The 26,933-nt window shown below is 35.1% G+C and overlaps 1 protein-coding gene across 1 annotated transcript in view; it reads right to left on the bottom strand.

The window, feature by feature from the left end:
- Window positions 1-24,437, bottom strand: part of LOC145669533 (exosome complex component RRP43-like) — a 32,793-nt gene extending 8,356 nt beyond the window's left edge. Inside the window, exons 1-4 of the mRNA XM_081737719.1 lie at window positions 24,346-24,437; window positions 21,488-21,524; window positions 19,624-19,761; window positions 15,904-16,198 (exon numbers count right to left, since the gene is read on the bottom strand). Coding sequence (XP_081593845.1) covers window positions 15,904-16,198; window positions 19,624-19,761; window positions 21,488-21,524; window positions 24,346-24,362 — 487 coding nt within the window. The 5' untranslated portion in view covers window positions 24,363-24,437. The remainder of the gene's footprint in view (window positions 1-15,903; window positions 16,199-19,623; window positions 19,762-21,487; window positions 21,525-24,345) is intronic.
- Between the last annotated feature and the right edge of the window lie 2,496 nt (window positions 24,438-26,933).

The following is a 26,933-nucleotide window of genomic DNA, read 5'->3' as shown; positions in this document are numbered from 1 at the left end:
GCTGTAACTGAGAGCTTCCGTGCACTAGAGTCTTCAGCTAATTTCTTCATTCTCACGTACGATTTTTCTGTTTTGATACGGCCCATCAACTGTAACCTCCTTCACCCCTTCGTCTCATTCCTGACAGCATACTGTCTAGCTCGTCCCTCATGATACAGTTCTTTCTCAGCCAATGTATCAACCAATTTCCTTTCCACCATTTCCAACACTTTTAATTCATTTTCCGTTCGACCCAGCAAATTCCCTCCATTCTTCTCCACACTCATTTCGAAGGTTTCCACTCTTTGTGTAATGTCCATATTTCTGTCCCATATAATGTAGACAAAGCAGGGTTGGCAAAAACCGTGGTTTTTATTTAAAAAAAAGGTTCTTTTGGTTTAAATAATTTGCTCTATGTATTTATATTACATATAGACAGAAATAAGTTTGTTTTGCCTTGCTGTTATTATGCAACGACAGGGTTATACTGGAAGGGATCTTATAAGCTTGAAGCGGGATCCAAACAGCTTCCCAGCTTACATCCGAAAGAAATTGTCCATTTGGACTCGAAACAGGGACTAACTGGCCACAAATGCAATGAGTCTGCCGACTCACTCACGAAGGACTCCTGATAAAAATACGTTGTACTGATCTTTACATACTTGTGAATATAATTGTCAAGAGTCATTTCAGGACAAACAGATAAATAGTTGCACAAGTGAAACCATTATACAGAATTACATATACATTCGGGAAACTCCCGCGTTAGCCATTGGGAAAATCTTGTTATTACTTTAACACGTTCGCTGCTGAGAACGCCCATTGGCGTCCAGTACTGAATTTGGCATGTGCGCCGGACGCCTCTCGGCGCTTGTCCCTGCAGCTGATTCACTTTCCCGCCAGCGCTAGTGCAGGTATTGCTAGCACTGGCGGGAAAGTGAATCAGCTGCAGGAACAAGCGCCGAGAGGCGTCCGGCGCATATGCCAAATTCAGTACTGGACGCCGATGGCGTCCTCAGCAGCGAACGTGTTAAATACAAAGCAAATCCTGTTATTGCTTTGCATGTAAAATATAAGGTCAACGTATCATAATCAGTACGCTAAAACTGAGGTATTAAATTCCAAATTTAGTATGTAGATATCATTCAATAAAATTAAAACGAAGTCCAATCCAAGCTAATGTTGGAAGCTACGTAGGCAGTCTGAAAGAAAACAAAAAAAAAAAAAAAGAAAAGAAAAAACGAAGATAAAAGAGCTAATGTAGAGGAGAGGAGTCGCTAAAATTAATTCTCTTTAACGAGGACGATTTACGAAACATCATCTACTAATCGAAATCATGATTATTCTTCAATAAAGTAACTTCCAATAAACCTTTTGTTATTGTTAATTATTCCATATCGGACTCCCGAAGAAAACTCATCGAAACATTTTATTGACCGTGCCAATAGCGACTACTCTCAATCATGACTCCGTTTTCTTTCATTTAGAAATAGGAAAGAAAGAGAAGAAAGTAGAAGGGTAAAAGAAGGAAGTAGGTAAAGAAGAAAGAAAAAGAAATAGGGTATTTTAATAAGAAACAGATTACTGGATAATTCCGGAAATATAGTAAGAGGTCGGAAAAGTCGTTGAAAGACGAATCATTCTAAATGTTATTAACGACTAATCAATTTTGGAATGCTTCGGAATAGACACATGTTCCCTCATACCACCCAGACCTAGCTCCAGGCACCACGATCGTGGGGTTGCCCAGACCTAGACCTGGAAATGAGAAAAGTGAAATTTAATTCTTTGTACTGTTATTCTAACCAGTGATTGATAACCATCCAGTATCTGAACTCTGTTCTCTAGGATCGACCACACATATGAATTAGCCAAGAGAAAAAAAAAAAAACAAACTTATTAACTCAATATAAATTTATGTATCGTATCAATAAAAGGTTCGACTTCCTAGAAGAAAGATGTCGGATTTAGGCTCATCCTGCTATTTTTGTTTCACTCCTAGAGCCGATTTAAACCATTAGTAGCGGTCCTTCATGACCTAGGTTATTTACCTTAACACATATATTAAAACATGACACATATATTACAGATGTTAATATGACAAATGATATCACTAAAATTACTTAAATTAAATTTATCATGCATTCACACGCTCACTCACTCAGGACAGTGTATATATATTTAAAGGAAACCGACTAACTACAAAGATACAAATAGTTTATTACATTCATAGTGAAAAAAAAGAAAAAATAATTACAAGGAAAATCTTAAAAGCACAAGTTCTTGGTTATATATTAATAGAGTACATAGTGTTATATTTTAGTAAATTTTTATATATTCAATCATATTGACAAATGGAAAGAAAAAAAATTATTTACATGTATCATATCTTAGGCATGGTAAAGCAAATTATGATTTGCGACATACGCAAAGAAGACACTTATTTCACTAAAAAAAAATATATATGAACAAAAAGGAAAGAAAAGAAAAAAAAACTTTTAGGTGTATTAGATCTTATATGAGTCTCTACCTCACATTGGGTAATAAGATATTAATGATTTTGAGAGTTCAAATCACAAATCACGCACTACTCGTAGTGTCCAGAACATTTCGCTCCATTTAACTTAGTTTGTGGTCATTTATATATCTATATATATATCTAACTATCGGTTTACAAAAACCATTTATCGTCTATATTTGGTTTATAACTTTTAACAGTTTATATCTGCAATCGCACAGAAGAATGGCGGTTAGTACTGACTTTTGACACTAGGGCTAGCGACGATATAATCAACCCTTGAACAACTGAATGTGACCTTGTACACGGAATTATTATACTATATTACGTTCACTTTTAAATATTGTGTATGAGTTCACTTAATGACGGAATAATAAAGAATTTATCGCATAGTAAATACTACACTGTCCATATTTAATTATCTCACACACTCTTTCATCACTTAACTACCACAATTACTACTACTACATTACAAATATACACATACATGCCACTACACACCAATCATCACTATCATTAATACATGTTATACTAATAAATATACACAGGAAACATTCATATTTTACCATTTTAAATCGGCTCGAAAGGAAAAGGAAAGAAAGGAACAGGGCCAACTGGCCCTTATATTTACTAAATCACATTCTTAAGTGTTTAATCAATGCCCTGAGGGGACATATCGGAGTATTAGCTAACAATAGGACCCCTGCCCTGAAGGGGCAGGAACCCGGAACAAACTACATGTTCAACTCATCCCGCTGGAAGCCGTACTCCCAATTTGGGAGTCAGATAGGAGCCCTTATTGTAAATTTACACGTACATTGTGATTACTATTCTAACTACAACAAAATTAAATACCGCCATGTATGTTAAAAAAAAAAAAAAATCACTCGCTACCTACATAAACAAATCTCTATATGGACAGGTCTTGTAACCCTCAATTAGCAGGAAAATTGGAAGGTGGAAATATGATGGGAAACACTGATCTTCAGAACCGGTTTTAGAAAAGAAAACAGAAATCACACCACTTCTGAATCCTGTCCATATCGATCGGCAGATGAAATCATGGCGTCAGTATATTGCCCTTACTATTTCAGCCTTTTTTAGTCCAGTTTTGACTATGAAATTTAACAGTTTTTTGGCTCCTAGAGACTTCCAACGATTTTAGGTGTTAATAAAATCCAAATGTTACCTTGGTTGCAGCTTTTCTACTCCTTTTTCAACTTTTTGAGCTAGACGATCCAAATCTAGTGTCTTCAGCGAGACGTTCCGGCATGGAATGGAATAATTGCGCCCTAATATCGTAGCGTGGGTTTATCATCCAATCAAAACTAAGCATTTTGGCGGTGGGGCTTTGAAACGAATAAAATTTGGTAAAATCTGGATCAAACTAGATTTTAGAAGGACCTAGGTATCTAAAAGAGAGGTGAAGGGTGGTCCAGAAAATTCTGTCGAATTTTAGATTGGTTATTTGATCTGGAAAGTTCCGTCCAATAGTGGATCTATATTTTCGGATAGCACTGACACCGTAAGAATTGTAATAATCCATCTACACATCCACATACAAGACTTATAACTAATTTAAAATATAAATAAAGATATTGATTCACAAAACTATAATTCCCAATGAAATTTTTTACAGTTTTTCCATGTTAATTTGAAATAGAATAATGAACAATATTACGAATTATATGAACAGCCAGAAATTTTTTGTTAAACGTCAGGTACAGTCGGTGCAAAAAAAAATTTCGAGCACCCTCCTATTAAGAACATAATATCATTAGACTGTAATGGCATATTACAGTTCCCCGGCGTCGTTAAAAAAAAATTGTTTGAATAACAAAATTTTGTTGAATAGAATTAACATGTATTAATACTAATAAACTAACTACTCACTCATACACTCATGCACTCAAATGAGACAGTGTAACATTCACTTTGGGTATTGAGATAGAAGTTCCCGTTTTTTGTCCTCAGTACAGTTGAAAAGTTTAAGATTCTGGAAATTGTGAGTTCACCTTTTAGGTAGCAGGAAAACACGAGGTAACCAGTTCGCAATGTTCCCATCAAACGTGGGAAAACGTTCAATATCCCGGAGGGACACTTTAGAACTCATGCTAACATAAGCAGGGGAATAGTTACTGGGAATTAACATATTATCCTGCACAATCGGAGTCGTCACCGGATTTACCACCGACGACGTCGTAGCGGTGTTATAATTACCCATGTAAGTGAAAGGGATTCTGTTGGTCGTATTGAATATGTTGGGCTCCATCCCCGGACCAATCGCACCCGTGAACAACGACTCAGAATGGCACCCATCTCCTCTTCCCGGCAACACGCTATGTGATTGTATACCTCCATGTAAGGAGGGAGCACTCACGCTAGTCACCGTAGTCGTCACAACACTCGACTGATTCGGTGCACTATTGGAATTGAACCACGACTTTGGTTCTGACCGATGCATGGGGTAGTGCGTCGCAATATCCCGTGCATCAACTGACGTTAAATTTTCTTTTCCTGCGCCACGGGTAGTTGTTATAGCGGGTAATATTTCTGAGGAATCGCTACCGGGGAAAGGATAGGTTACCTCTGATTTTTCGCGACTAGATTTCGTCATTTCTTTTTGAATATTTACTATCTCGTTTTGAATTTTCGAAATTTTCTGGTCAGTTACTTCCCGTTTGGTTTCCAATGATAAGTCTGACAAGGTTGACTTTAAACTATCAATTTCGGCCTGCTGTGTTTTTAATTTATTGTTGATTTTATGCAATTTGGTATCCATTTGTTCAATTTCAGAATTTACATGCTCTAATTTACCCTCAGTCTCCTGCTGAAATTGCTTTAGGGACTGTTGAGCCTCGCATCTGACCAAATCAATTTCAGTAGACGTTTGCTGCCTCAATGTGGTTATTGAGGAAGCAAAGTCCAAACATATGTTGTCGATTTTCTGGGTTAATACCTCGAATCGAGATTCGGTTTCTCGTTTCGAGGTGTCAAATTTTTCATTTATTTCGCGTCTTATCTCCCGGCTATTTTCATTCATTTCACGTCTCATCTCCAGGCTATTATTATCTATTTTCTCATCTATTTTTTGTAGCATTTGTTGCAATGAAAGGAGGAGAGCGTCATTATTAGATGACACAGTCTTCCTTTGCTTTTCTTTGGGTTTATCACCAATTGGATCCCCATCTTTTTCATCATCATCGAGGTCAGATATCTCCACTGGAGATATTTGGCCTCGGTTCTTCGGGGTACTATACCCTCGCTCACCGTCCGAATCGGGATGTTCATTTTCTTTTTCAGAGGATAAACTCATGGGTTCACGCGACTGGTGGAGCTTCCCCTCACATTCTTTGCAGTATTTAACTATTTCACCAGCCCGGACCTTTTCTGCATTTTCAGCAGTATCCTCTAAATTAATACAACTGAAATGGATCCATTTCAGCCCACATTCGTGACACCTCACTAGCCTACGGGAGACGCGAGCTCTTTTCTCATTACTTTCTAAAGTACATTGTGTACATGAGACTTCCGCGTTCTCATGTGATACTACTTCCCTATTAGTTGCCATAGTTTCCATACAAAAAGACACAATATAAACACATGCAATTATATACTTATAGACTAACAATACTTATTAATCAGGTACTATTCATAAATTAAGGAACTCCTATCTAATTCCCTCCTTGGGTCAACTTCCAGCATTTTCAAATTTTAGAAGTCACTTTAGCAAATTCCTTCATTTCCCCCTTTCTACAGAGAGAGACAAAGATAGCAGAACAGCCAATGACTACGACTATTTAATCTCACTATAACTTTTTAATTATGCACCTTTTGTGGCCAAGTCAATATGTGCTCGATCCTAAACAGTGTTTAATAAATAATTTCAGATTCGTTACCAGGGAAAACAATTGTTTCCATGGTAACTGTCCGATGTCAACGGTCGCCAAAATTGAAAGAAAACAAAAAAAAAAAAAAAAAAAAACGAAGATAAAAGAGCTAATGTAGAGGAGAGGAGTCGCTAAAATTAATTCTCTTTAACGAGGACGATTTACGAAACATCATCTACTAATCGAAATCATGATTATTCTTCAATAAAGTAACTTCCAATAAACCTTTTGTTATTGTTAATTATTCCATATCGGACTCCCGAAGAAAACTCATCGAAACATCTTATTGACCGTGCCAATAGCGACTTTTCTCAATCATGACTCCGTTTTCTTTCATTTAGAAATAGGAAAGAAAGAGAAGAAAGTAGAAGGGTAAAAGAAGGAGGTAGGTAAAGAAGAAAGAAAAAGAAATAGGGTATTTTAATAAGAAACAGATTACTGGATAATTCCGGAAATATAGTAAGAGGTCGGAAAAGTCGTTGAAAGACGAATCATTCTAAATGTTATTAACGACTAATCAATTTTGGAATGCTTCGGAATAGACACATGTTCCCTCATACCACCCAGACCTAGCTCCAGGCACCACGATCGTGGGGTTGCCCAGACCTAGACCTGGAAATGAGAAAAGTGAAATTTAATTCTTTGTACTGTTATTCTAACCAGTGATTGATAACCATCCAGTATCTGAACTCTGTTCTCTAGGATCGACCACACATATGAATTAGCCAAGAGAAAAAAAAAAAAAAACAAACTTATTAACTCAATATAAATTTATGTATCGTATCAATAAAAGGTTCGACTTCCTAGAAGAAAGATGTCGGATTTAGGCTCATCCTGCTATTTTTGTTTCACTCCTAGAGCCGATTTAAACCATTAGTAGCGGTCCTTCATGACCTAGGTTATTTACCTTAACACATATATTAAAACATGACACATATATTACAGATGTTAATATGACAAATGATATCACTAAAATTACTTAAATTAAATTTATCATGCATTCACACGCTCACTCACTCAGGACAGTGTATATATATTTAAAGGAAACCAACTAACTACAAAGATACAAATAGTTTATTACATTCATAGTGAAAAAAAAGAAAAAATAATTACAAGGAAAATCTTAAAAGCACAAGTTCTTGGTTATATATTAATAGAGTACATAGTGTTATATTTTAGTAAATTTTTATATATTCAATCATATTGACAAATGGAAAGAAAAAAAAATTATTTACATGTATCATATCTTAGGCATGGTAAAGCAAATTATGATTTGCGACATACGCAAAGAAGACACTTATTTCACTAAAAAAAAAATATATGAACAAAAAGGAAAGAAAAGAAAAAAAAACTTTTAGGTGTATTAGATCTTATATGAGTCTCTACCTCACATTGGGTAATAAGATATTAATGATTTTGAGAGTTCAAATCACAAATCACGCACTACTCGTAGTGTCCAGAACATTTCGCTCCATTTAACTTAGTTTGTGGTCATTTATATATCTATATATATATCTAACTATCGGTTTACAAAAACCATTTATCGTCTATATTTGGTTTATAACTTTTAACAGTTTATATCTGCAATCGCACACTGCGACGCTTTATACCCATCCAGGGATTTCGAAAAATCACTATCGCTAGAGGATGTTTCTCCTCTTAGACGGTCCATTTCCAAACTTATTAATTGAATAGTTTTAAGTTATTTATGCAACACTGGGACATGTCATGAGGCCTTTCCTTAGGATCACTTTCGTATATATGTGTATATAATTCGGATTTTTAAATCGATCTCCCGCAGGTGTACGGAGTATAAAGGTTCAAATTGAGGATAAAAAAAAAACTGGTCAAGTCACAGGATACATATGCAGGTGAGAAGGATTCAAGGTACACTTTCCACAATGGTTTTTGGTTGGTAGTTCAGGGATAATATTCGTTATGATGTGGGTTACGTTTAGACCTGCCGTTACTTTTCAATACATGCCATTACATAATTACATAAGGTACCATTTACATTTATTCAAAAGAAAAGGAAAATTACTTAAGTGCACGGCGGTATTCTTAACAAAATCTACATTCTCAAATTCGTCGGAAAACTCACTGGCAAACTATAGCAACCAATACACGTTTAGGGGGGACAGACACGAGCGCTCTTACATATATTCGTAATACATTTAATATCATACTTTTACTTTAAAATCATATTCACATATTAAGTACATATACATTTCGACGTATTCATTTCTCTCTCTCTCTCTCTATATATATATATATTTATATTCAATAAATGCGCACACATTTAAATTAATCACCCCAATAATAAATTTTTTTACAAGGTTGCAAACATTGTCCCAAAACAAATGACTTCCGACATTACATATGAAAAAGAAAATCGCTTTTCTACCTGATACCGCGCATCTATAAATTTTTTCACTTTTATATATTCAATTCGTGCTTAAATAATGAAAAAAAAACTTTGTGAGGCAGGCACGTAACACAGAGCATTTCTAAAGATATAACTAGATAAACCAAAGTACAATTTCTGGGCCCAGGTTAACTACAAGGTAATTGAAAACCAAAACAGAAAGGAAAGTGACCAACGGATTACAAAAAAAAAAAAAAAAAAAAAAAAACTTAAGACGAACGACGGTGAAAGAACGTAATCGAAGTGTCGTCAAATACTAAGTCTTTGTTCATTTCGGCCATAGGTCAAAATGTGATGGAGGACCCAATCACTATCTACTTCATCCATGAATCGTGTCTTGCAACGTCTCAGCTGGTAATTTCAGATCAGAGTTGTACGTTAAATAAATCGTAAACAACAAGTTCAAAATCTTGGGGGGGGGGAAGGTTGAAAATTTGAAAAAAAAAACTTGAAGAAATGAAGACAGAGAGAGAGATAGAGAAGAAGGAAGACGAAGAATAGGGGCGCCAAAGACTTAAGTGAGAAATAACTAACGCTACAAAGATAGAAGTCGAATTTCGCTCTCAACAAAATCCATAGCCAAAATATTCTTAACATGCCAAAAGGGGTGGTCTACTCAAATACGTAGACTCAAGGGGCGCCCTGCTGCCAAGGATGCAAGTTCTGTGTCCATCAGATCCCAATCCGACAAGAGTTTGCTTGTAAGATTGAAATCCGATCCCCGTATCCGGCCCAGACCAGCAGGATAAAAGGAGAGGGAGAAGGGACCAGGTAACTGCGTCCCCAATTTTGAAATCTCTAAGTAAAAAAAAAAAAATATTCGACCCCTTAGAAAAACTAAGAAGGTTCGAGGACAGTAATGAAACTAGAATAGAAGTATTAGCTAAGATATCCCTAACTAATGATTTGCCAAAATAAAAAAAAATTAAATAAACTGAATTTTGGATCGGTGATTTCTATGCCAAACCTCACCGATAGCTACCCTGCGCAGACACGCCACAGTCTGGGATGTCGTTAATTTCCCTCGTCTAATTAAACTAAGAAAAGAAATGAAAATACTTAAAGGGACTAGGGGTCGACATCCGGGTACGCGAATAAATTTCAATAATTAATTGTTTTGATTCTGTAACCCTGTCAGAGCTGTCGCCTCCATGAACATTGTAAGCTAGCCCGAGTAGGTAACGTGAAGGAAAAAAAAAATCTCACGGAGCAGGATATTCTATTTTAAAAACCGACCAGAAAATATAATTCACTAAGCCCTGTTGTATAACTGCTACTGTCTTTTCATAATTTATTATTCAATATGTCTAGTCAGCGATTATATGGTGCTACCCATTCTATCAGATGGTATTACTATGGTTGATTATTACTATAACACATTAAACTACAAAGTATTACTATAGTCCGACTATATATTGCCCTCCGGTCCGCGTGATATCATGGTGCAGGGGTCAGAACTTGAGATGTTTGTAGCTACACGTATCTATTCAATATCTATATATCAACACACGGCGAAGTATTCACTGGGCTACTATATATTTAACTATATGGGCGTTCTATCTTCTATATTCATTTACTACAATATTCATACACTTTATATTCATATTCACATTAATATTCATTTGCCACGACGCTATATTCTACAAACACCCTGTTTCCTCTATCTACGCCCAGCCTATTTACACATTTCATCATAATACTTTAAAATCTATAGTCACTACAAACATTTCCCATTCCGATCACCGCACGACAACCTCACTCGAACTCAAGACTCTTTCACACACACACAATTCTATGTAATACCTGGTAGCTTTATTTAGAACGAAAAAAAAAAATCCTACGTATGTTCACTGAAAATAGAATTATCCGCGATAATATTTAATGTTTATAAAATTCTGCAGCAACAATGAGCTTCTGCAGCCACGAAGAAAAATGAACATCTAATATAATTCCAAAGCGAAGAACTAGCATCATATCGCCCGACTTCTGTTAAAAATTTACGTATTGTTTATTTATTTAAATATCTCGATTTCTAGACTAGGCAGAATGTTGAAATTTTCAGAATATATTAATTTTGGGTCACTTGACCTAACTGTACATTCATATGGGCTGTGAATTATACCTTCTAGGTTTTATTTCGGAAAGAAAGGTCAATTTCATGAAATCTAAATCACTAAGCACCTCGACAGAAGAATGGCGGTTAGTACTGACTTTTGACACTAGGGCTAGCGACGATATAATCAACCCTTGAACAACTGAATGTGACCTTGTACACGGAATTATTATACTATATTACGTTCACTTTTAAATATTGTGTATGAGTTCACTTAATGACGGAATAATAAAGAATTTATCGCATAGTAAATACTACACTGTCCATATTTAATTATCTCACACACTCTTTCATCACTTAACTACCACAATTACTACTACTACATTACAAATATACACATACATGCCACTACACACCAATCATCACTATCATTAATACATGTTATACTAATAAATATACACAGGAAACATTCATATTTTACCATTTTAAATCGGCTCGAAAGGAAAAGGAAAGAAAGGAACAGGGCCAACTGGCCCTTATATTTACTAAATCACATTCTTAAGTGTTTAATCAATGCCCTGAGGGGACATATCGGAGTATTAGCTAACAATAGGACCCCTGCCCTGAAGGGGCAGGAACCCGGAACAAACTACATGTTCAACTCATCCCGCTGGAAGCCGTACTCCCAATTTGGGAGTCAGATAGGAGCCCTTATTGTAAATTTACACGTACATTGTGATTACTATTCTAACTACAACAAAATTAAATACCGCCATGTATGTTAAAAAAAAAAAATCACTCGCTACCTACATAAACAAATCTCTATATGGACAGGTCTTGTAACCCTCAATTAGCAGGAAAATTGGAAGGTGGAAATATGATGGGAAACACTGATCTTCAGAACCGGTTTTAGAAAAGAAAACAGAAATCACACCACTTCTGAATCCTGTCCATATCGATCGGCAGATGAAATCATGGCGTCAGTATATTGCCCTTACTATTTCAGCCTTTTTTAGTCCAGTTTTGACTATGAAATTTAACAGTTTTTTGGCTCCTAGAGACTTCCAACGATTTTAGGTGTTAATAAAATCCAAATGTTACCTTGGTTGCAGCTTTTCTACTCCTTTTTCAACTTTTTGAGCTAGACGATCCAAATCTAGTGTCTTCAGCGAGACGTTCCGGCATGGAATGGAATAATTGCGCCCTAATATCGTAGCGTGGGTTTATCATCCAATCAAAACTAAGCATTTTGGCGGTGGGGCTTTGAAACGAATAAAATTTGGTAAAATCTGGATCAAACTAGATTTTAGAAGGACCTAGGTATCTAAAAGAGAGGTGAAGGGTGGTCCAGAAAATTCTGTCGAATTTTAGATTGGTTATTTGATCTGGAAAGTTCCGTCCAATAGTGGATCTATATTTTCGGATAGCACTGACACCGTAAGAATTGTAATAATCCATCTACACATCCACATACAAGACTTATAACTAATTTAAAATATAAATAAAGATATTGATTCACAAAACTATAATTCCCAATGAAATTTTTTACAGTTTTTCCATGTTAATTTGAAATAGAATAATGAACAATATTACGAATTATATGAACAGCCAGAAATTTTTTGTTAAACGTCAGGTACAGTCGGTGCAAAAAAAATTTCGAGCACCCTCCTATTAAGAACATAATATCATTAGACTGTAATGGCATATTACAGTCGATAAATTTTGCCAGTGTCTATCAATACATTTAGGCAACCTTTGCTTCTTTATAAACCAACAAGCATTCAGGCAAGCAAAAACAGACAATTTGGCTTCGTTTCGTATGTTTAGGCTTAACATCTTTATGTAATACCGAGGTTATAAAGAAGACTTTCGCTTTAAAGTGACATCCAAACCGCTACTTGGTTTACACATGAAAGAAGGGTTATGGTTCGACCGAGAATTGAACATGGGACACCTTGATTAAAAGGTGAAAAGGAGATAAAACTAATGCAGATGGTTTGATATGTGGAAACGTCACCATGAACTTCACACGATTTAAAGCATTTTTCGTTTTTTTTTTTCTCTCTCTCTCTTTGGTTTAAACCAGTTTTTCTTTTTTTTTCTTTCTTTTTTTTTAACTGCTGGTTTAAACCAGCCAACCCTGCTTCATATCATTAATAATACCATCCATGAACCAAAACGTTAATCACCTGTTCTATTTTATCATCTCCTACTTCAATATTTGACACAAGATCACTTCGTTACAATCACCATAGCTTCTGTCTTTCTAACGATTATTTTCATTCCATATTCTTTACACCCCTTCCTCAAGTTTTCCAAGATCTTACTGATTTTCTTTCTAGATTTCGCAACAAGCAATGACATGCATTTGTGTGTTTGCCCATCTTTTGTACTGTTTGTACTACTATAACTTTCGTAAAATTTATCCTGTTTTGATGAAATATGGCATGTACTTTACTTGCGACTTTGCATGTCTGAGCTTGTAATCCGTGAAGAATTATTGGTTTAAAGTGAAGTGTGGTGGGTCCTCATATGAATAATGCAATAACAAAACTATATGCTATGTGAACTTCAGTAGGGGCCGCGGTGGCTCAGTGGTAGAGCGTTTACCTCTGGTGCTTGGGGTCCCGTGTTCGATTCCAGCCTCCGCCAAGTGAACTTTGTGGTGGACAAACACCGTGTGCGTGGGTTTTCTCTGGGTTCTCCCGTTTCCTCCCACTTTATTCATTCCACCATTTCATTCATTACTCATCATCACCGTCTCCTTTAGCCTAACCGGCATAAGCGTGGGACGTAAAACTCAAAGATTTCATTTCATTTTCAACTTCAGTAATTTTCTTTTTCTGTATTCTTACTACGATATGGCATAATTTTCTTTTAGTTTTCTCAATGTCATTGTTTGGGTTTGAAACTGGTTGGCAATAAGGGTTAATTTATCCTAATACATAATTAAATTATATGGTCTGCGATCATGGGAGCCCGAAGGTGGCAGCAAGAGGAACCGGCCCCCCACTGGCTCACGAAAATGTATGCGTAAAATAGCAAACCATGTATATTAAATATCAGAAATACCAGATGTAATATAGCATCCATGGAGATGCCGCCCCTAGAAAAATTTTCTTCAGGCGCCCCTGTCTGCGATAAATTTCATTAAAAAAAAAAGAACATTCTTAGGAAAATACTATTTTACTATTCACCAGACGGAATGACAAAATCCTTGAATATTAACAGAAGAAGAAGGAGAAGGATGAATACAATGTTTGAACAAACTCGAATATATCGTGTGCTACTTTCTGGCAACTTTAAAATAGCTGAAAACGAATTTTTGAAGTTTTATAATCTATCAAAACATTTCAATTTATAAGGTATAAGGAAGTACAAGGATTCAAAATTATTTTGAAATATACATAGTGACTAGTATATTTTCACGTGTTTGTAGAATAAATGTTCTATTTCATACAACTATTTCTGTTCTTATTATATTCAATACATACAGAAAAATTCTAATAATCTTTTAATTCATATTTTCTCAAGTTCTCTAAAACCACGAAATAATTACAATTCCTACGTTAGTGATCGCCAAACCGTCGATCGCGAGCTATTAGTAGTTCGCGGGAACATTTTCAGTAGATCGCGTTAATGCACCGGTTGGCTAACCTTGATTCCTCCACTGAACTGACGGTAACGACAGGGGGCGCTGACAACAACTGCTTTTTTCTCCCGCTCAACTGCAATTGTCAGCCTCATCTCTAAATTGATTGTATATGCGTGGGGTTGTGAACGTTATGTTTTTCGTGTGTATATTAGACATTTGCACTTTTAAATATCTAGGATCAATATTAACAGAGGAAAATCATATTAACGAAGAAATTAAATATCAACTAAAAGCAGGGAATTCGTGTTATTATTCAGTTCAAAATCTCTTGTCGTCGCGAATTCTGTCGAGGAATTTGAAGCTTAAAATATATAAAACGATAATCATGTCTGTTGTTCTATATGCTTGCGAAACACGGTCGCTTACTCTGGAAGAAGAACATAGACTAAAAGTATTTGAAAACAAGATCCTGAGACGAATATTCGGACCCAAGAGGAACGGGAATGGGGAATGGCGGAAACTTCATAACGAGGAACTACATAATTTATATGGTTTACCAAACATTGTTAGGGTCATCAAGTCTAGGAGACTTAGGTGGGCGGGTCATGTAGCTAGGATGGAAGAAAATAGAAACGGTTTCAAAGTCTTGACTGGAAGACCAATCGGAAAACGACCATTAGGAAGACCTAGGCGCAGATGGGAGGACAATATTAAGATGGATCTCGCAGAGAGAGGAATACAAAGTAGAAACTGGATCCAATTGACTAAGGATAGAAGTCAGTGGAGAGCTTTTGTGAGCACGGCATTGAACCTTTGGGTTCCATAGGTCATAGAGTTAGTTAGTTAGTTATATCAGACATTTGCTAACTTGGATAGTCTGATTTCATATTTACTGTACTAGAAATATAAGTTTATAGGCAATAAACAAATGTAAAACTTTTGATTTCATACTTACTAGAAATATAAGTTTATAGGCAATAAACAAATGTAAAACTTTTGATTTCATACTTACTAGAAATGTAAGTTTATAGGCAATAAACAAATGTAAAACTTTTGATTTCATACTTACTAGAAATATAAGTTTATGGGCAATAAACAAATGTAAAACTTTTTAAAATAAAGTTGTTAGTTCTATTGTTGGTAGCTCACAGTAGGATTTAAAAACGGTACGGTAGGCTAGCTCAGAAGTTTCATAAGTTTCAAGACTATTGTCCTAAGCTATGGAAATTGTAAATATTTTCTCATCCAAATGAGATTACGTTACTAGTTTCAAGGCGACAAGCGGTTGTCGTATGCAGATCAATTATTCCGGAACCGACTATTGTATCTGCCGCGAAAAACAAAGATTTATTATACTGTACACATTTGTATGCATCATCCTGCAGACGAAAACAACAAGATATGATGATGATAATAATAATAATGATAATAATAATAAAATACCTGATTTTAAGGCTGCAACTAAAGCCATTACACTCGCATCCAAGACACTCCCATCGTAATCCAAGCAAACGATATCACAATATAACACCCAGGCTAGCTTATCTGACGCAATACACAACTCTTTGTTATTCAGAATGCTAGTGTTCGCGATCACGTCGGCCATGAACTGATTACAAACTTGCGCTTGGTCTCCTGGAGGTCCGGGCTTAAATCGGGATGAACATAGCGGAGTCAAATCCACATTAGGAATGACAAAGCCTAAATCAGGTTCCTCTGGCTTGGGGGTTGCTAATTCCTGTAAAATAATAATAATTATAATAATAATACAGTGGACTCTTTTTAATTCGAAGTCCAAGGGAACACGAAAAAACTTCGAATTATCCAACAACATTTATTTTCACATATATAACAACAAACAAACCAAAGTACTGTGCATCAAAAACATATTCATATGGTGTAGACTATATCTTTAAAGCAGGTTATTATTTGTGTGATCGAATACCGCAAACTAACAAACGACATTGACTCCACCTAATTCAAACTACATGTACAATGGAAATTATATTTACGTACAACACTACAACATACATTGAATAGCCCAAACAATTACACACCAGTAACAATTTGAATATTCTGTTCTCACTTTTAAGAAGTCGTAAACTTCATTTGCTTAAATTTGATTGTTTTTGTACGGTCAATAAATCTAGAATTTCATGTATTGCGTGGAATACGATATTAATAACATCTGGTTGTCTTTATCAATAATTCATATTAAATTTTCAACCAATTCTGAAACAAGATGAGATTGGCACACGTTCTCTATCTTTACTTCTTCCCCAACTCACCTTCATCTTTATCATTACATAGATTTTTCTATTTATCTTTTGTATTACTCTTCCCTATGGCTGCATCTGGATAACTGAAAACACGTTAAAACTATATTTCTCTGTTTACATCTGTCCAACCTTAAAAATTTTCAAATGTATTTATGTATTTACTTCGAATTATCCAAAACATAGGTTCAAAAGTTCGATTTATCCACGATTTTTTACTATTGTTTTCAATACAGTTTTCAAGGGGAATGGACTTCTGTTCGAATTAGCCAATATTTCGAATTATCCAAGTTCGAATTAACGAGACTCCACTGTAATAATAATAATAATAATAATAAGAAGAAGAAGAAGAAGAAGAAGAAGAAGAATGAGGAGGAGGAGGAGAAGAAGAAGAAGAAAGAAATACAAAATTTCTTGTACACAGTACTCTGAAACCCTATGAAGTTTACTTTCCTTCGCTTGTAGCGAAAAACTTCAAAACGTTTTACCGATACGATATACTATGTGTGATCAAAAAATGCGGTGAATGATTTTTTTTTTTTTTTTTTTTTTTTTTTAATAGCAGCAACTGATGACGCTCCAACCATTGGATGTAACTTGTCCGATAGCCTGATCCATTGAGACAGGCAGCGTCAAGTTGGAACACGTTCTGACTTGTCAGTCAACGTCCAGAGCCGCTAGAGTGAGATTAAGTTTACCGTGTTTGTCGCGCATCATGGATTTCGAACCCGTGAACAACATTAAGTTCTGTTTCAAGTTGAAAAAAAAAAAAAAAAACCATGAAATGTTGGTATATGGCGATAATGCTCTGACTGAAAACTACTTACAAGTGCAATGAGCGATTTAAAAGCGTAAATGAGTCGGTAGAAGACGAGCAACGTTTGGAACGTCCATTAACCTTAAAAACATATTCCTGTCTGTCCACATCCACCGTACTCTCCAGATATAACATGACACGACTTCTGGCTCTTCCCTAAGAGGGCCACGACAGAGCAGCTGAACTCCCTTCCAGAAATGCTTACAGTCATGGATAAGTGCTTTGCTAGCCAAGGTCAGTACTTTGAAGGAGATTAAATAAAGTTCCATATATATACCGTGTGACCCACAAGTAGATATATAGTAGCTAAGTAGTGTCGAGGAATAATTTATGGACAAAGAACGTTACTGATTGTGATATATATATATATAGGTAGTAAAGTCTGTTGTTAAATGGTTAGTATGTGATTATTGATGGGACATTACGAGTTCAGCAGAAGTATCGATAGAAAAGCTGCATAATTAATGTGATGGATTCAGTTTAGAACAAATGGGCTCTACAAGTTTATTAAGGAAGATACAAATATATTATTGGGAGTACTAATACACAGGATTTAAGTTGTGTTATTAGGCATAAGGCTTTTGTATTGTCAGTTCACTTATGTTAAATTGCTCATGGATATCTACAGGAAACGATAAATACATATAATAAGTACGTGTACAGTATATGACTGAATAATGATAAGAGTACAGATATTGGCATTAAGTAGTTAAACACTTAAATTAGACATTAAATTCTGTTTAATCCTTTAGAATTTCGTAACATACTCCATCAACATTACTAGAACACGCATCTACCCTATCCGAAACACTTTGACACAAGCTAAGGACCGCATCAATGTCCACAAATGCTTCTGTTATAAACTGCCATCCGGGGAATTACATTAGAATGACGCATCTACAGTTGTGAGTAGCAGTATATTTGAAATTGTAGGTGGACGTTGTTAAATTGCACCTAAATTAAACCGTTACTCGGAAGAATATGTGAACGGCTCAGGCGCATAAAGGGCTGTTATGCCAAATGGTTTGATTTTATGCGATGACCCTTTTCAATGCTAGTTTTTCCCACATACAACGTAGTGAAACAGTGTTGGAAGAATAAGTTCACACTCAGGGTAACTATTGGGAAAGCTATTGTGGCCCGTTTTACAAACTAAGAGTCCCTAGCGATAAAGTCGCCTACGAAAAGCACCAGGAAAAGAGTTCCAAAAAATGTGCTGCAGAAGATCTGCCGATTGGCCTACCAGAAAAATCCAATGACCAAATGTGCGATGGACAATCGATTAATTTGGCATCTACAACTATGTAGACATTCTCCCGTACGCGGCTCTAACTGAGGTACATTTATAAGACTCGTGTACACCACTTGCACCCGCACCACATTGCAGAACGATAAAGGAACTGCAGAAAACTGTGTGAAAAGCATCACGCACAGCCCAAATGGCAGAATGCCGTCAAATGAACGAAGCAAACATCTATCTATCTCACTGTGATTGGTGGTCACATTAGGGTGATAGCGATGTCAAGGGCTGCTGCAACTTTATTACGTGATTCAGTTATGTGAGAAGTTGCTGATACGCAAGGTAGATTATACAAGTTACTTCCAGGAATCCACTATGACACATATCTTTAGGATGGACACTCTGCAATTGAATGGTGCGGACGCCAACCAGGTAGCGAGGCTTCATGTCATACCACCAGAACATCTCTGCGTTTTTATCAGGGAATTAGGAATTTGTGTCATTCCTTGTTCAAGGCATTTCGGTGAAGACCCTTGATACCAGTCTAACGGATTGGCCTGCCGGATTGAAAAGACATCTGAAACATCAGCGTCTGCGTACCCTGGAAAACTTGCAGGAAAGAATTGGAGAAACTTCTCTTCTCCGTGTTTCACCGGAATTTACTTTAATGAAAATTTCGATGTCAGGCGATACTTTATAATGATGGCGAGAGAATTGTCGTTAGATGAGTACGCTTTAAAAATCAGTCAGATATAAATCGAGCAATCTTTTGTATATGCTCTGCCCGTATGTGTTGAATATAACTACCTTTTAATTATCAAATTACTTACCGCTTTTACCCCACAACATACTGTGGAATTCCCGATCTTCACTAATGCAGAACCCTCTGCAGTGCTTATCGAGCGGACATTAATCGCCACAGGGCGAAATTTCATTAACCCTCTGCCATCTGGTCTTACATTGTGAGACTGTAAAGAAATAATAAACATAAAGCATTATACAAGTGGCATGAAGCGCTATTTCGTACATTAGTTAATAATATATGCAATAAAGCTCATGGCTTGGAGTCACACGTACTCATCAATAACATTATATGAGAAGAAGCACTTACGATTTGACCTGGAGTTTAATATGTGCTACCATTGCATCGCGGATTGATCTACAGAGAAAACCACTCAAGGGCCCAAAAGTAGCCGTTATTTTAGCGATTACTTTCTGGATGCGAAATTAATCACCTTCATGCTAACCATGTTATGAACCATTTACATCACATTCATTTAAATCTGCAAAAGTATTTTGATCTCATTCTGCTTTCAAGTGCAGAACATAATATTCATACTTCTTCTTTGAAATACATCAGCATCTTATCGAAGGGAGGGAGTTTCAGACCAACTTTTTGGTTCTTAATCTTCATATAAAAACTATAAGGAAAGCCACTAACTTCATGAGATGAAATGGAGAACGCACAAAAATGGCACGCTAAGCTTTCTTATTTGCTTCTACCATAAACTTTTGGTACATTTTACCGGCTTGAGTTAAGAATATTACTCACAACTGATAGTAAATAAATACTTGAATTCACTCCTATTTCCTGCATCTTTTTATATATATATATATATATATATATATATATATATATATATATATATATATATATATATATCGGATGCTCTAAAAGTGGAGCCCACAGACTATAGAGCATTATTCTACACGTCAAAATAAGTCGAAAAATATATATACCTTTCGGGTCCTCGTCTGAAGACATGAATTAAACGATGTGGCAACGTCGCAGATAAAAAAAAAACTTCAGAGAGGATCTAACAATCATCAAATAGTTACATCGATTCGTTACCGGATGGCAGTTGAAGTTGATAGACGTTGACGCTAGCTCAGAATCGGTGTAACTGTTTGATGAATTCGTAGAGCAATGCTATGATTCCAAGTTAATCTGCGACGTTGCCACATAGTGCAATTTTGATTCCCCATTGCGGTTGAAGGAGGCCCAGAAGGGTATATTTTTATATAGCATTTTCGCTTTATTTTGACCTGAAGAACAGCGTTCTGTTGTGTCAGCGCCATTTTTAGAACACCCGATATATATATATATATATATATATGAAATCTTTAGGTCTTATTACGTCCCACGGTTATGCTGACTATGATGAGAAATGAAGGAAATAGTGGAATGCACTGGGAGGAAACGGGAGAACCCCGAGAAAACGCATGCACACGGTGTTTGTCCACCACAAAGCTCACTTGGCGCGAGCTGGGATCAAACTAAGGACCCCATGCACCAGAGTTGAACCCTGTAGCATTGAGACACCGCAGCCCTTACTTTAAATATAATAAGCGTACGGAATGAAACGAAAATAAAAGTGTTTAGTTCAACGTCGCATGGTTATGCGCTTTAGGATTAAAACTTAAAAGAAACAGACGGAATGAATGATTATGGAAGAAAATTGTAGAATGGGAATGCACGAAATTACAGCCTTATGAATTGTTGGGACAGATGTAGTACCACAGAAAGACACTACTTTGAAATAAACATATATGTTTCTTTTATTGTAAATCTCAGTAGTAATGTACAAACAAAAACACCATTTATTCTAAACAAACAAACAATTAAAATTGACAGCATACAAAAATAATACTAATATCTTACAAAAACATTACTACATTTCGATAAATACTTACCAAATAATCTCTGTAGTATTTCACTGGATGAATTATCCTGAAACAAGGACAAAATTACAATTAGAATGAATGAGAATAAGCAAGTACCTCACCCTTAAAAAAAAAAATAATAATAATAATTTTGCAAACTTTTGCATTTTTTGACTAATTAGATCTAGCAAGGCATATTCTTGATCACTTTAAGTATTTTTATTTTTTTTTTTCAAAAGTTATCAAAGTTACGTATTTAACATACGTATACATATTTTAAGATTTTAAGCTTTGATATAAATTGTTTCAGTTGTTGAGAGTTTTTCTGCTTTTTCTTAAGAAATGAATACAAAAAATTAATTTTTAATAAAGTGAAGAGTTCTATTAGAATTTTAGGCTATGATACGAACTTAGTAAAGTAAATCTTTTCTTTTCTTTTTTTTTTTTTAATCTTTTCTCTTTTTACTATAAAACTTGGAGCCTTGCCAATAATTTTCTCTGGAGAGATTTAATGTATTCTTTATATTTTATTTTCCAACAACTCAAGATGAACTAACTAAGTTTTAGCCTAACTAAACTAATTGTGTATGAGTGATATTTTTCGGACTCTGTGGCTGAATACATACTTGAAGCAGGAATACAGTGGGATAGCAAGGAATCTATATGCACGCTCGAAATCACAAAGAAAGACAGGTTAAGTTTCGCAGATAGATCCCCCAAAATTACAAAATTTACGGGGAAATTGAGTGAATTATACAAAATGTAAGCATTAAAGAAAAAAATGTAATAAAGATAATCATTGTACGGTGACTAATTACGGAAAAGAATGAAGTTTTATCTTGGACTATGTGAAGGCGCATAATGATGTTATATTAGCTAACCCGACAATAGAGCATAATGTGTCGACGCTGAAAATTCTCTGTCTTCGTAACTAACTTAGGAAGTGTGTGATGCAACAGGGGGGGAAAAAGGTGCCGATTGATTCTAGCAACTATCTACAGTGACCCACAACGTATCGTTCCTTTGTTATTCTATGTCGGGACACACAAAATTGTAAAATGCCCGGAAAAAATATAAGAATTTATTTCACAATATCATTGTTCAAGTAAACAAAATATATCGGGATCTTACCTCTTACATGAATAATAATGTAGAAATATAATGTGTAAAACGTTCTCCTTACCACGTAGGCCTAGTACTCTATACGGAAGACATGATGAAGTGAAATGTTATGTGAAGACAGTCTAAAAAGTACTCATTGAAGGGCGCAAAGATGTGCCATACGCAAGACCTGTGTTTTTTATAGAATATGAAGTATATTTCTAATATCCAAGTTTCCTAGGAATGGCCACAAAGTTCCGGTTCTTGGAGATCCGGTTCCAAACTAGGGACCGGTTCTGGCCATCCCTAGTTTATACGTATACCCAGCGTCCTGACATGCCTGCACCCCGTAAGGCTCCCTACTGCGTTCCTTCCCTGAGTCGGTTAGCATTCGTTCTTTTAGTGTCTACCTAGCGTAAGTTGGTTAGTGTTTTTAAGATAGTTCTTGCTTTATGCCATATATCCATACGCCATATTTATACTTACTTGTTCCAATATCAATCTGCATCTATTAATGCAACTCTTCACTCACAGTGATAAGGTAAGAAAACGTTTATAATTCCATTGAAACATTGTTCTTATTTCTGGATATGACAAGACTCTGCAACATTAAACTGTGGAAAGGTATTACCTTTGCGCAATAATGCAATATCAATGCATACTTCATCAGAAGGAACAGAATTTTTTTGGTTAGAATTTTTGGATTTGGGAGGCCGTAATTCTTTGCTTAAAATTTGCCTTTTCTTCCTATACTGTCTGTTTTTGATGGTTTAGGCTAGGTTATGTTATGTTAATACTTACTAATTCCCTTTACGTAAACAATTCATTCGTACTGTAAACATGGTGTTTTTTTTTTTTTAACCTGATTTTGACTTTCCACTTCCAAAATTATCTCAGAAGAAGAGTAAATAAAGCAGGAAATTAACAAGTGTTTGCGAAATACATACAACTGAAGTAGAGAAATGAAAGAGGATTAATTGTGAGTAGTGTATACTAACAGAAGGCAAGGTTCTAGATTACTGGTCCCCCTTCCCATTGAGCGGTAATAAAGACAGAAAACAACGTGCCCTGCGGGGATCTAACCCGCCTTCACTCTCTATCGCTCGCTCGGCACTACTGTGTAAATTAAATGTATAAACTTTAGTATAGAAAGAAACCCACCCATCTACTAACCTACATGGGGGACCAGTAATCTAGAACCTTCTCCTAACGTAACCATACGTAATTAGAAAAATAACGTTAAAACAGCTTTATGTTCTTCCAATCACAGTGGGCTATCACCAGAACCTTAGCCGAAAGATCTTCCACAATAAATAAGTTAGCTATTAAATACAACTCTGAAGGTAGGTCTACTAAATTTAAACAAAAATTCTGGGTATGTGTAATACTATCTACTTGGCCTCATATTCCCAATCTGCGCCGTTCCGTTCCTTTGAACGCTGGTTTCTAATGAATCAATTGTTTGTGTGAATTTATTCAATCTTTTTGGATTATAATAATTAGACTGGCAGCTTTAAAGCAAAATCGATTTTGTCACTAAGATGGTTACAATGCAATAATATTTTCAACTCTTTAAAAAAAAAAAAAAAAAAAAACCGAACTATGTATGACTAACAAAACAATTGTTTACCCTTGTACTAATATTAGGTACTTTACTCTACTTAATGCACATTCACTATAATTACGATTATGGATCTAATTAGTATGTCCATCTCAAATTAGCTTTAATAATGGATACTTTTCCTTAAAATAACCATGAATTATACGACTTTAAAGCAAATACTCACTTGTACTCCGAAGCCATGTTTTCAATTCATAAGTAACCAACTGTTGCCAGCACTGATACATTCCTACTCTATTGCTGCCAAGTCGTGTTCCAAATATTAACTATACGCTTTCTTTAAAAAGAAATTACCAATTACTGCATTTAAATCTTGGTTTTCTATTTAATCAGTCACTACTTGTTTTTGTTACACATATAAATATTGTACTTTTATTATTATTATTATTATTATTATTATTATTATTATTATTATTATTATTATTATTATTATTATTATTATTATTATTATTATTGAACGAAAAGGAAGAAAAGTCAGGTAAATAAATTTGTCTTTCTTATTAGCTTAAACCAAAATATGAGTACCTTGCACTTGTTCTATCAAAATGTAAATGGTATTAATACAAAAGAACGGTCTTTCACGGTCGAAATAAATTATGACGATTACGATATCTATTGTATCACAGAAATATGGCTAAAGGAAACAAATGTACATTTTGTACAATTATCTAATAAGTACAATATCATTAGGAGGGATAGGAAGCTGGCATTAAAAAACAAATCTAAGGGAGATGAGTGTGAGGTTTTAATAAACAATAAATATTCATACTTAATGATACAAGTCCCTGGCGATAGGTTAGACGTAATAGTACTAAAAATTTTAATCCCTGACAATAAATCACTTCTTCTCTGTTTGCACTATTTTCCACCTACTCTACCGTTAAAGAATTTTACAAACTACTGTGACTGGTTGAGTTCTTACTTGTTGACAACAAACGGTAATTTTATATTAGGTGATTTTAACGCTGGAGGAATCGACTGGGAAACTAGGATTGTAACCGCTAGCAATTTTCATGTTAAGATAAAAGCAGAAAAGGTAATAGAATTAAGCAATCTAATTTAATTGAATCAGCTAAATAAATCATACCATGCCATGGATAACGATAGAGTACTAGACCTGTTGCTTATGAATATAGAAAATAGTGCAATAAATTTTAATGTTGAACCAATTACAAAAATCGATCGTTTTCTCCTACCATTTGTATACTCATGGAATATTGTAAGAAATAACTTATAAAGAATACAAAACAGATCAGCAATTTTTAATTATTATTATTATTTTCATGTGCCGAAGAAGCTGTATAATAATAATTTAACATATAAGGACCCGTGGATGACTAGAGACCTTAAATCATTGATAAATAAGAAAACAAAATATTTTGTAAATGCCAAATAATCAAATAATAAAATTTGGTATCAGAGGTACTCCGACTTAAGAAAGATGGTCAAAAAGAAATATCTAGTGGCTAGAAAAGTTCTTCTGTTGACCATTCAAAAAATCATATAACAAACAAATACCAAAATATATCAAGTATAATAATACATCATTGTTAGAAATTACTGACATAGCAGAATGTTTAAAACTTGTATTTTATAATTATTTTGACTCCAACCAAAGTAAAAAAAATGTAAGGTTATGAAACTGAAAGAATGTAATGGTAATTATATGTCGATTTGTATTCCATCTATTACGTAAAAAGATGTAATTGAAACAATTAGTAAAATTAAGGGGAGTATCAAGGGCGCCCATGTTGTGGTTTCCAGGGGGGCAAGTATAAGTGACGTTTCAAATATAGTTTCAAATTTTGCTGTAACTAATGTAAAAATTATATTGGGTTTTCGATATTCCCAAGTACAATTTCCTCTTAGAGGGCAAGCGCCCCACCTTCCCCCCCCTGATGGGCGCCCTTGGGGAGTACTACACCTGGACCTGATAACATTCCACATTATGTCATTAAAGCCTGTAGTAATGAAGTAGCGTCAAATTTAGCAAGTCAAAGACTGGAATATTTCCATCAAAATGGAAGTAATCACATGTAGTGCCAATATCCAAATCTGATTATCAAGATGACGTTAAAAATTATAGGCCTAAAAGTTTAGTAAGTGTTTTCTCTAAGACTTTTGAATTCATTGTGCACAAACATTTATATTTGAATATAAAGAATATCTTAAGGGATACGCAACATTGTTTCTATAAAAGTAGATCAATTGCAACAAATCTTATCCATTTTACTGATTTTACATACTTTGCACTAAAGAGTAATTTACAAGTAGATGTTACATACATCTATATGTCAAAAGGCTTTTGATTCCATTGATTAGAAATTCCTATTAAGTAAGTTATCAAACATTGGTCTATCACTATCATTTATCAGTTGGTTTGAAAGTTACTTATCAAATATAACTTTTAAAGTAAAGATACGGAATGTAACATCTAGTCAAGGTCAAATAGGGAAGGGAATACCTCAAGGATCTCCCCTGGGGCCACTTCTTTTTTTCTCTATTTATCAATGATTTACCAGGAAAAGTCAAATGCTCAAAAATGCTATTATACGCAGATGACATAAAGCTTTTTAGAGTAGTTGATAACGAGTATGATAATTATCTGCTGCAGAAAGATTTAGATACGGTAAATCATTGGTGTGAAAATAATTTATTATTAATGATCAACTCTGAGAAAACTAAACATATGGCATTCACTAATAAAACACAATATTTTGTTAGCAAATATAAAATTAATGGGGTACCAATAGA

Source organism: Thermobia domestica, chromosome 14 (genome assembly GCF_964235325.1).
Source record: "Thermobia domestica chromosome 14, izTheDome1.hap1.1, whole genome shotgun sequence".
Lineage (NCBI taxonomy): Eukaryota > Metazoa > Arthropoda > Insecta > Zygentoma > Lepismatidae > Thermobia > Thermobia domestica.
This window is presented reverse-complemented; position numbering and strand designations above follow the sequence as displayed.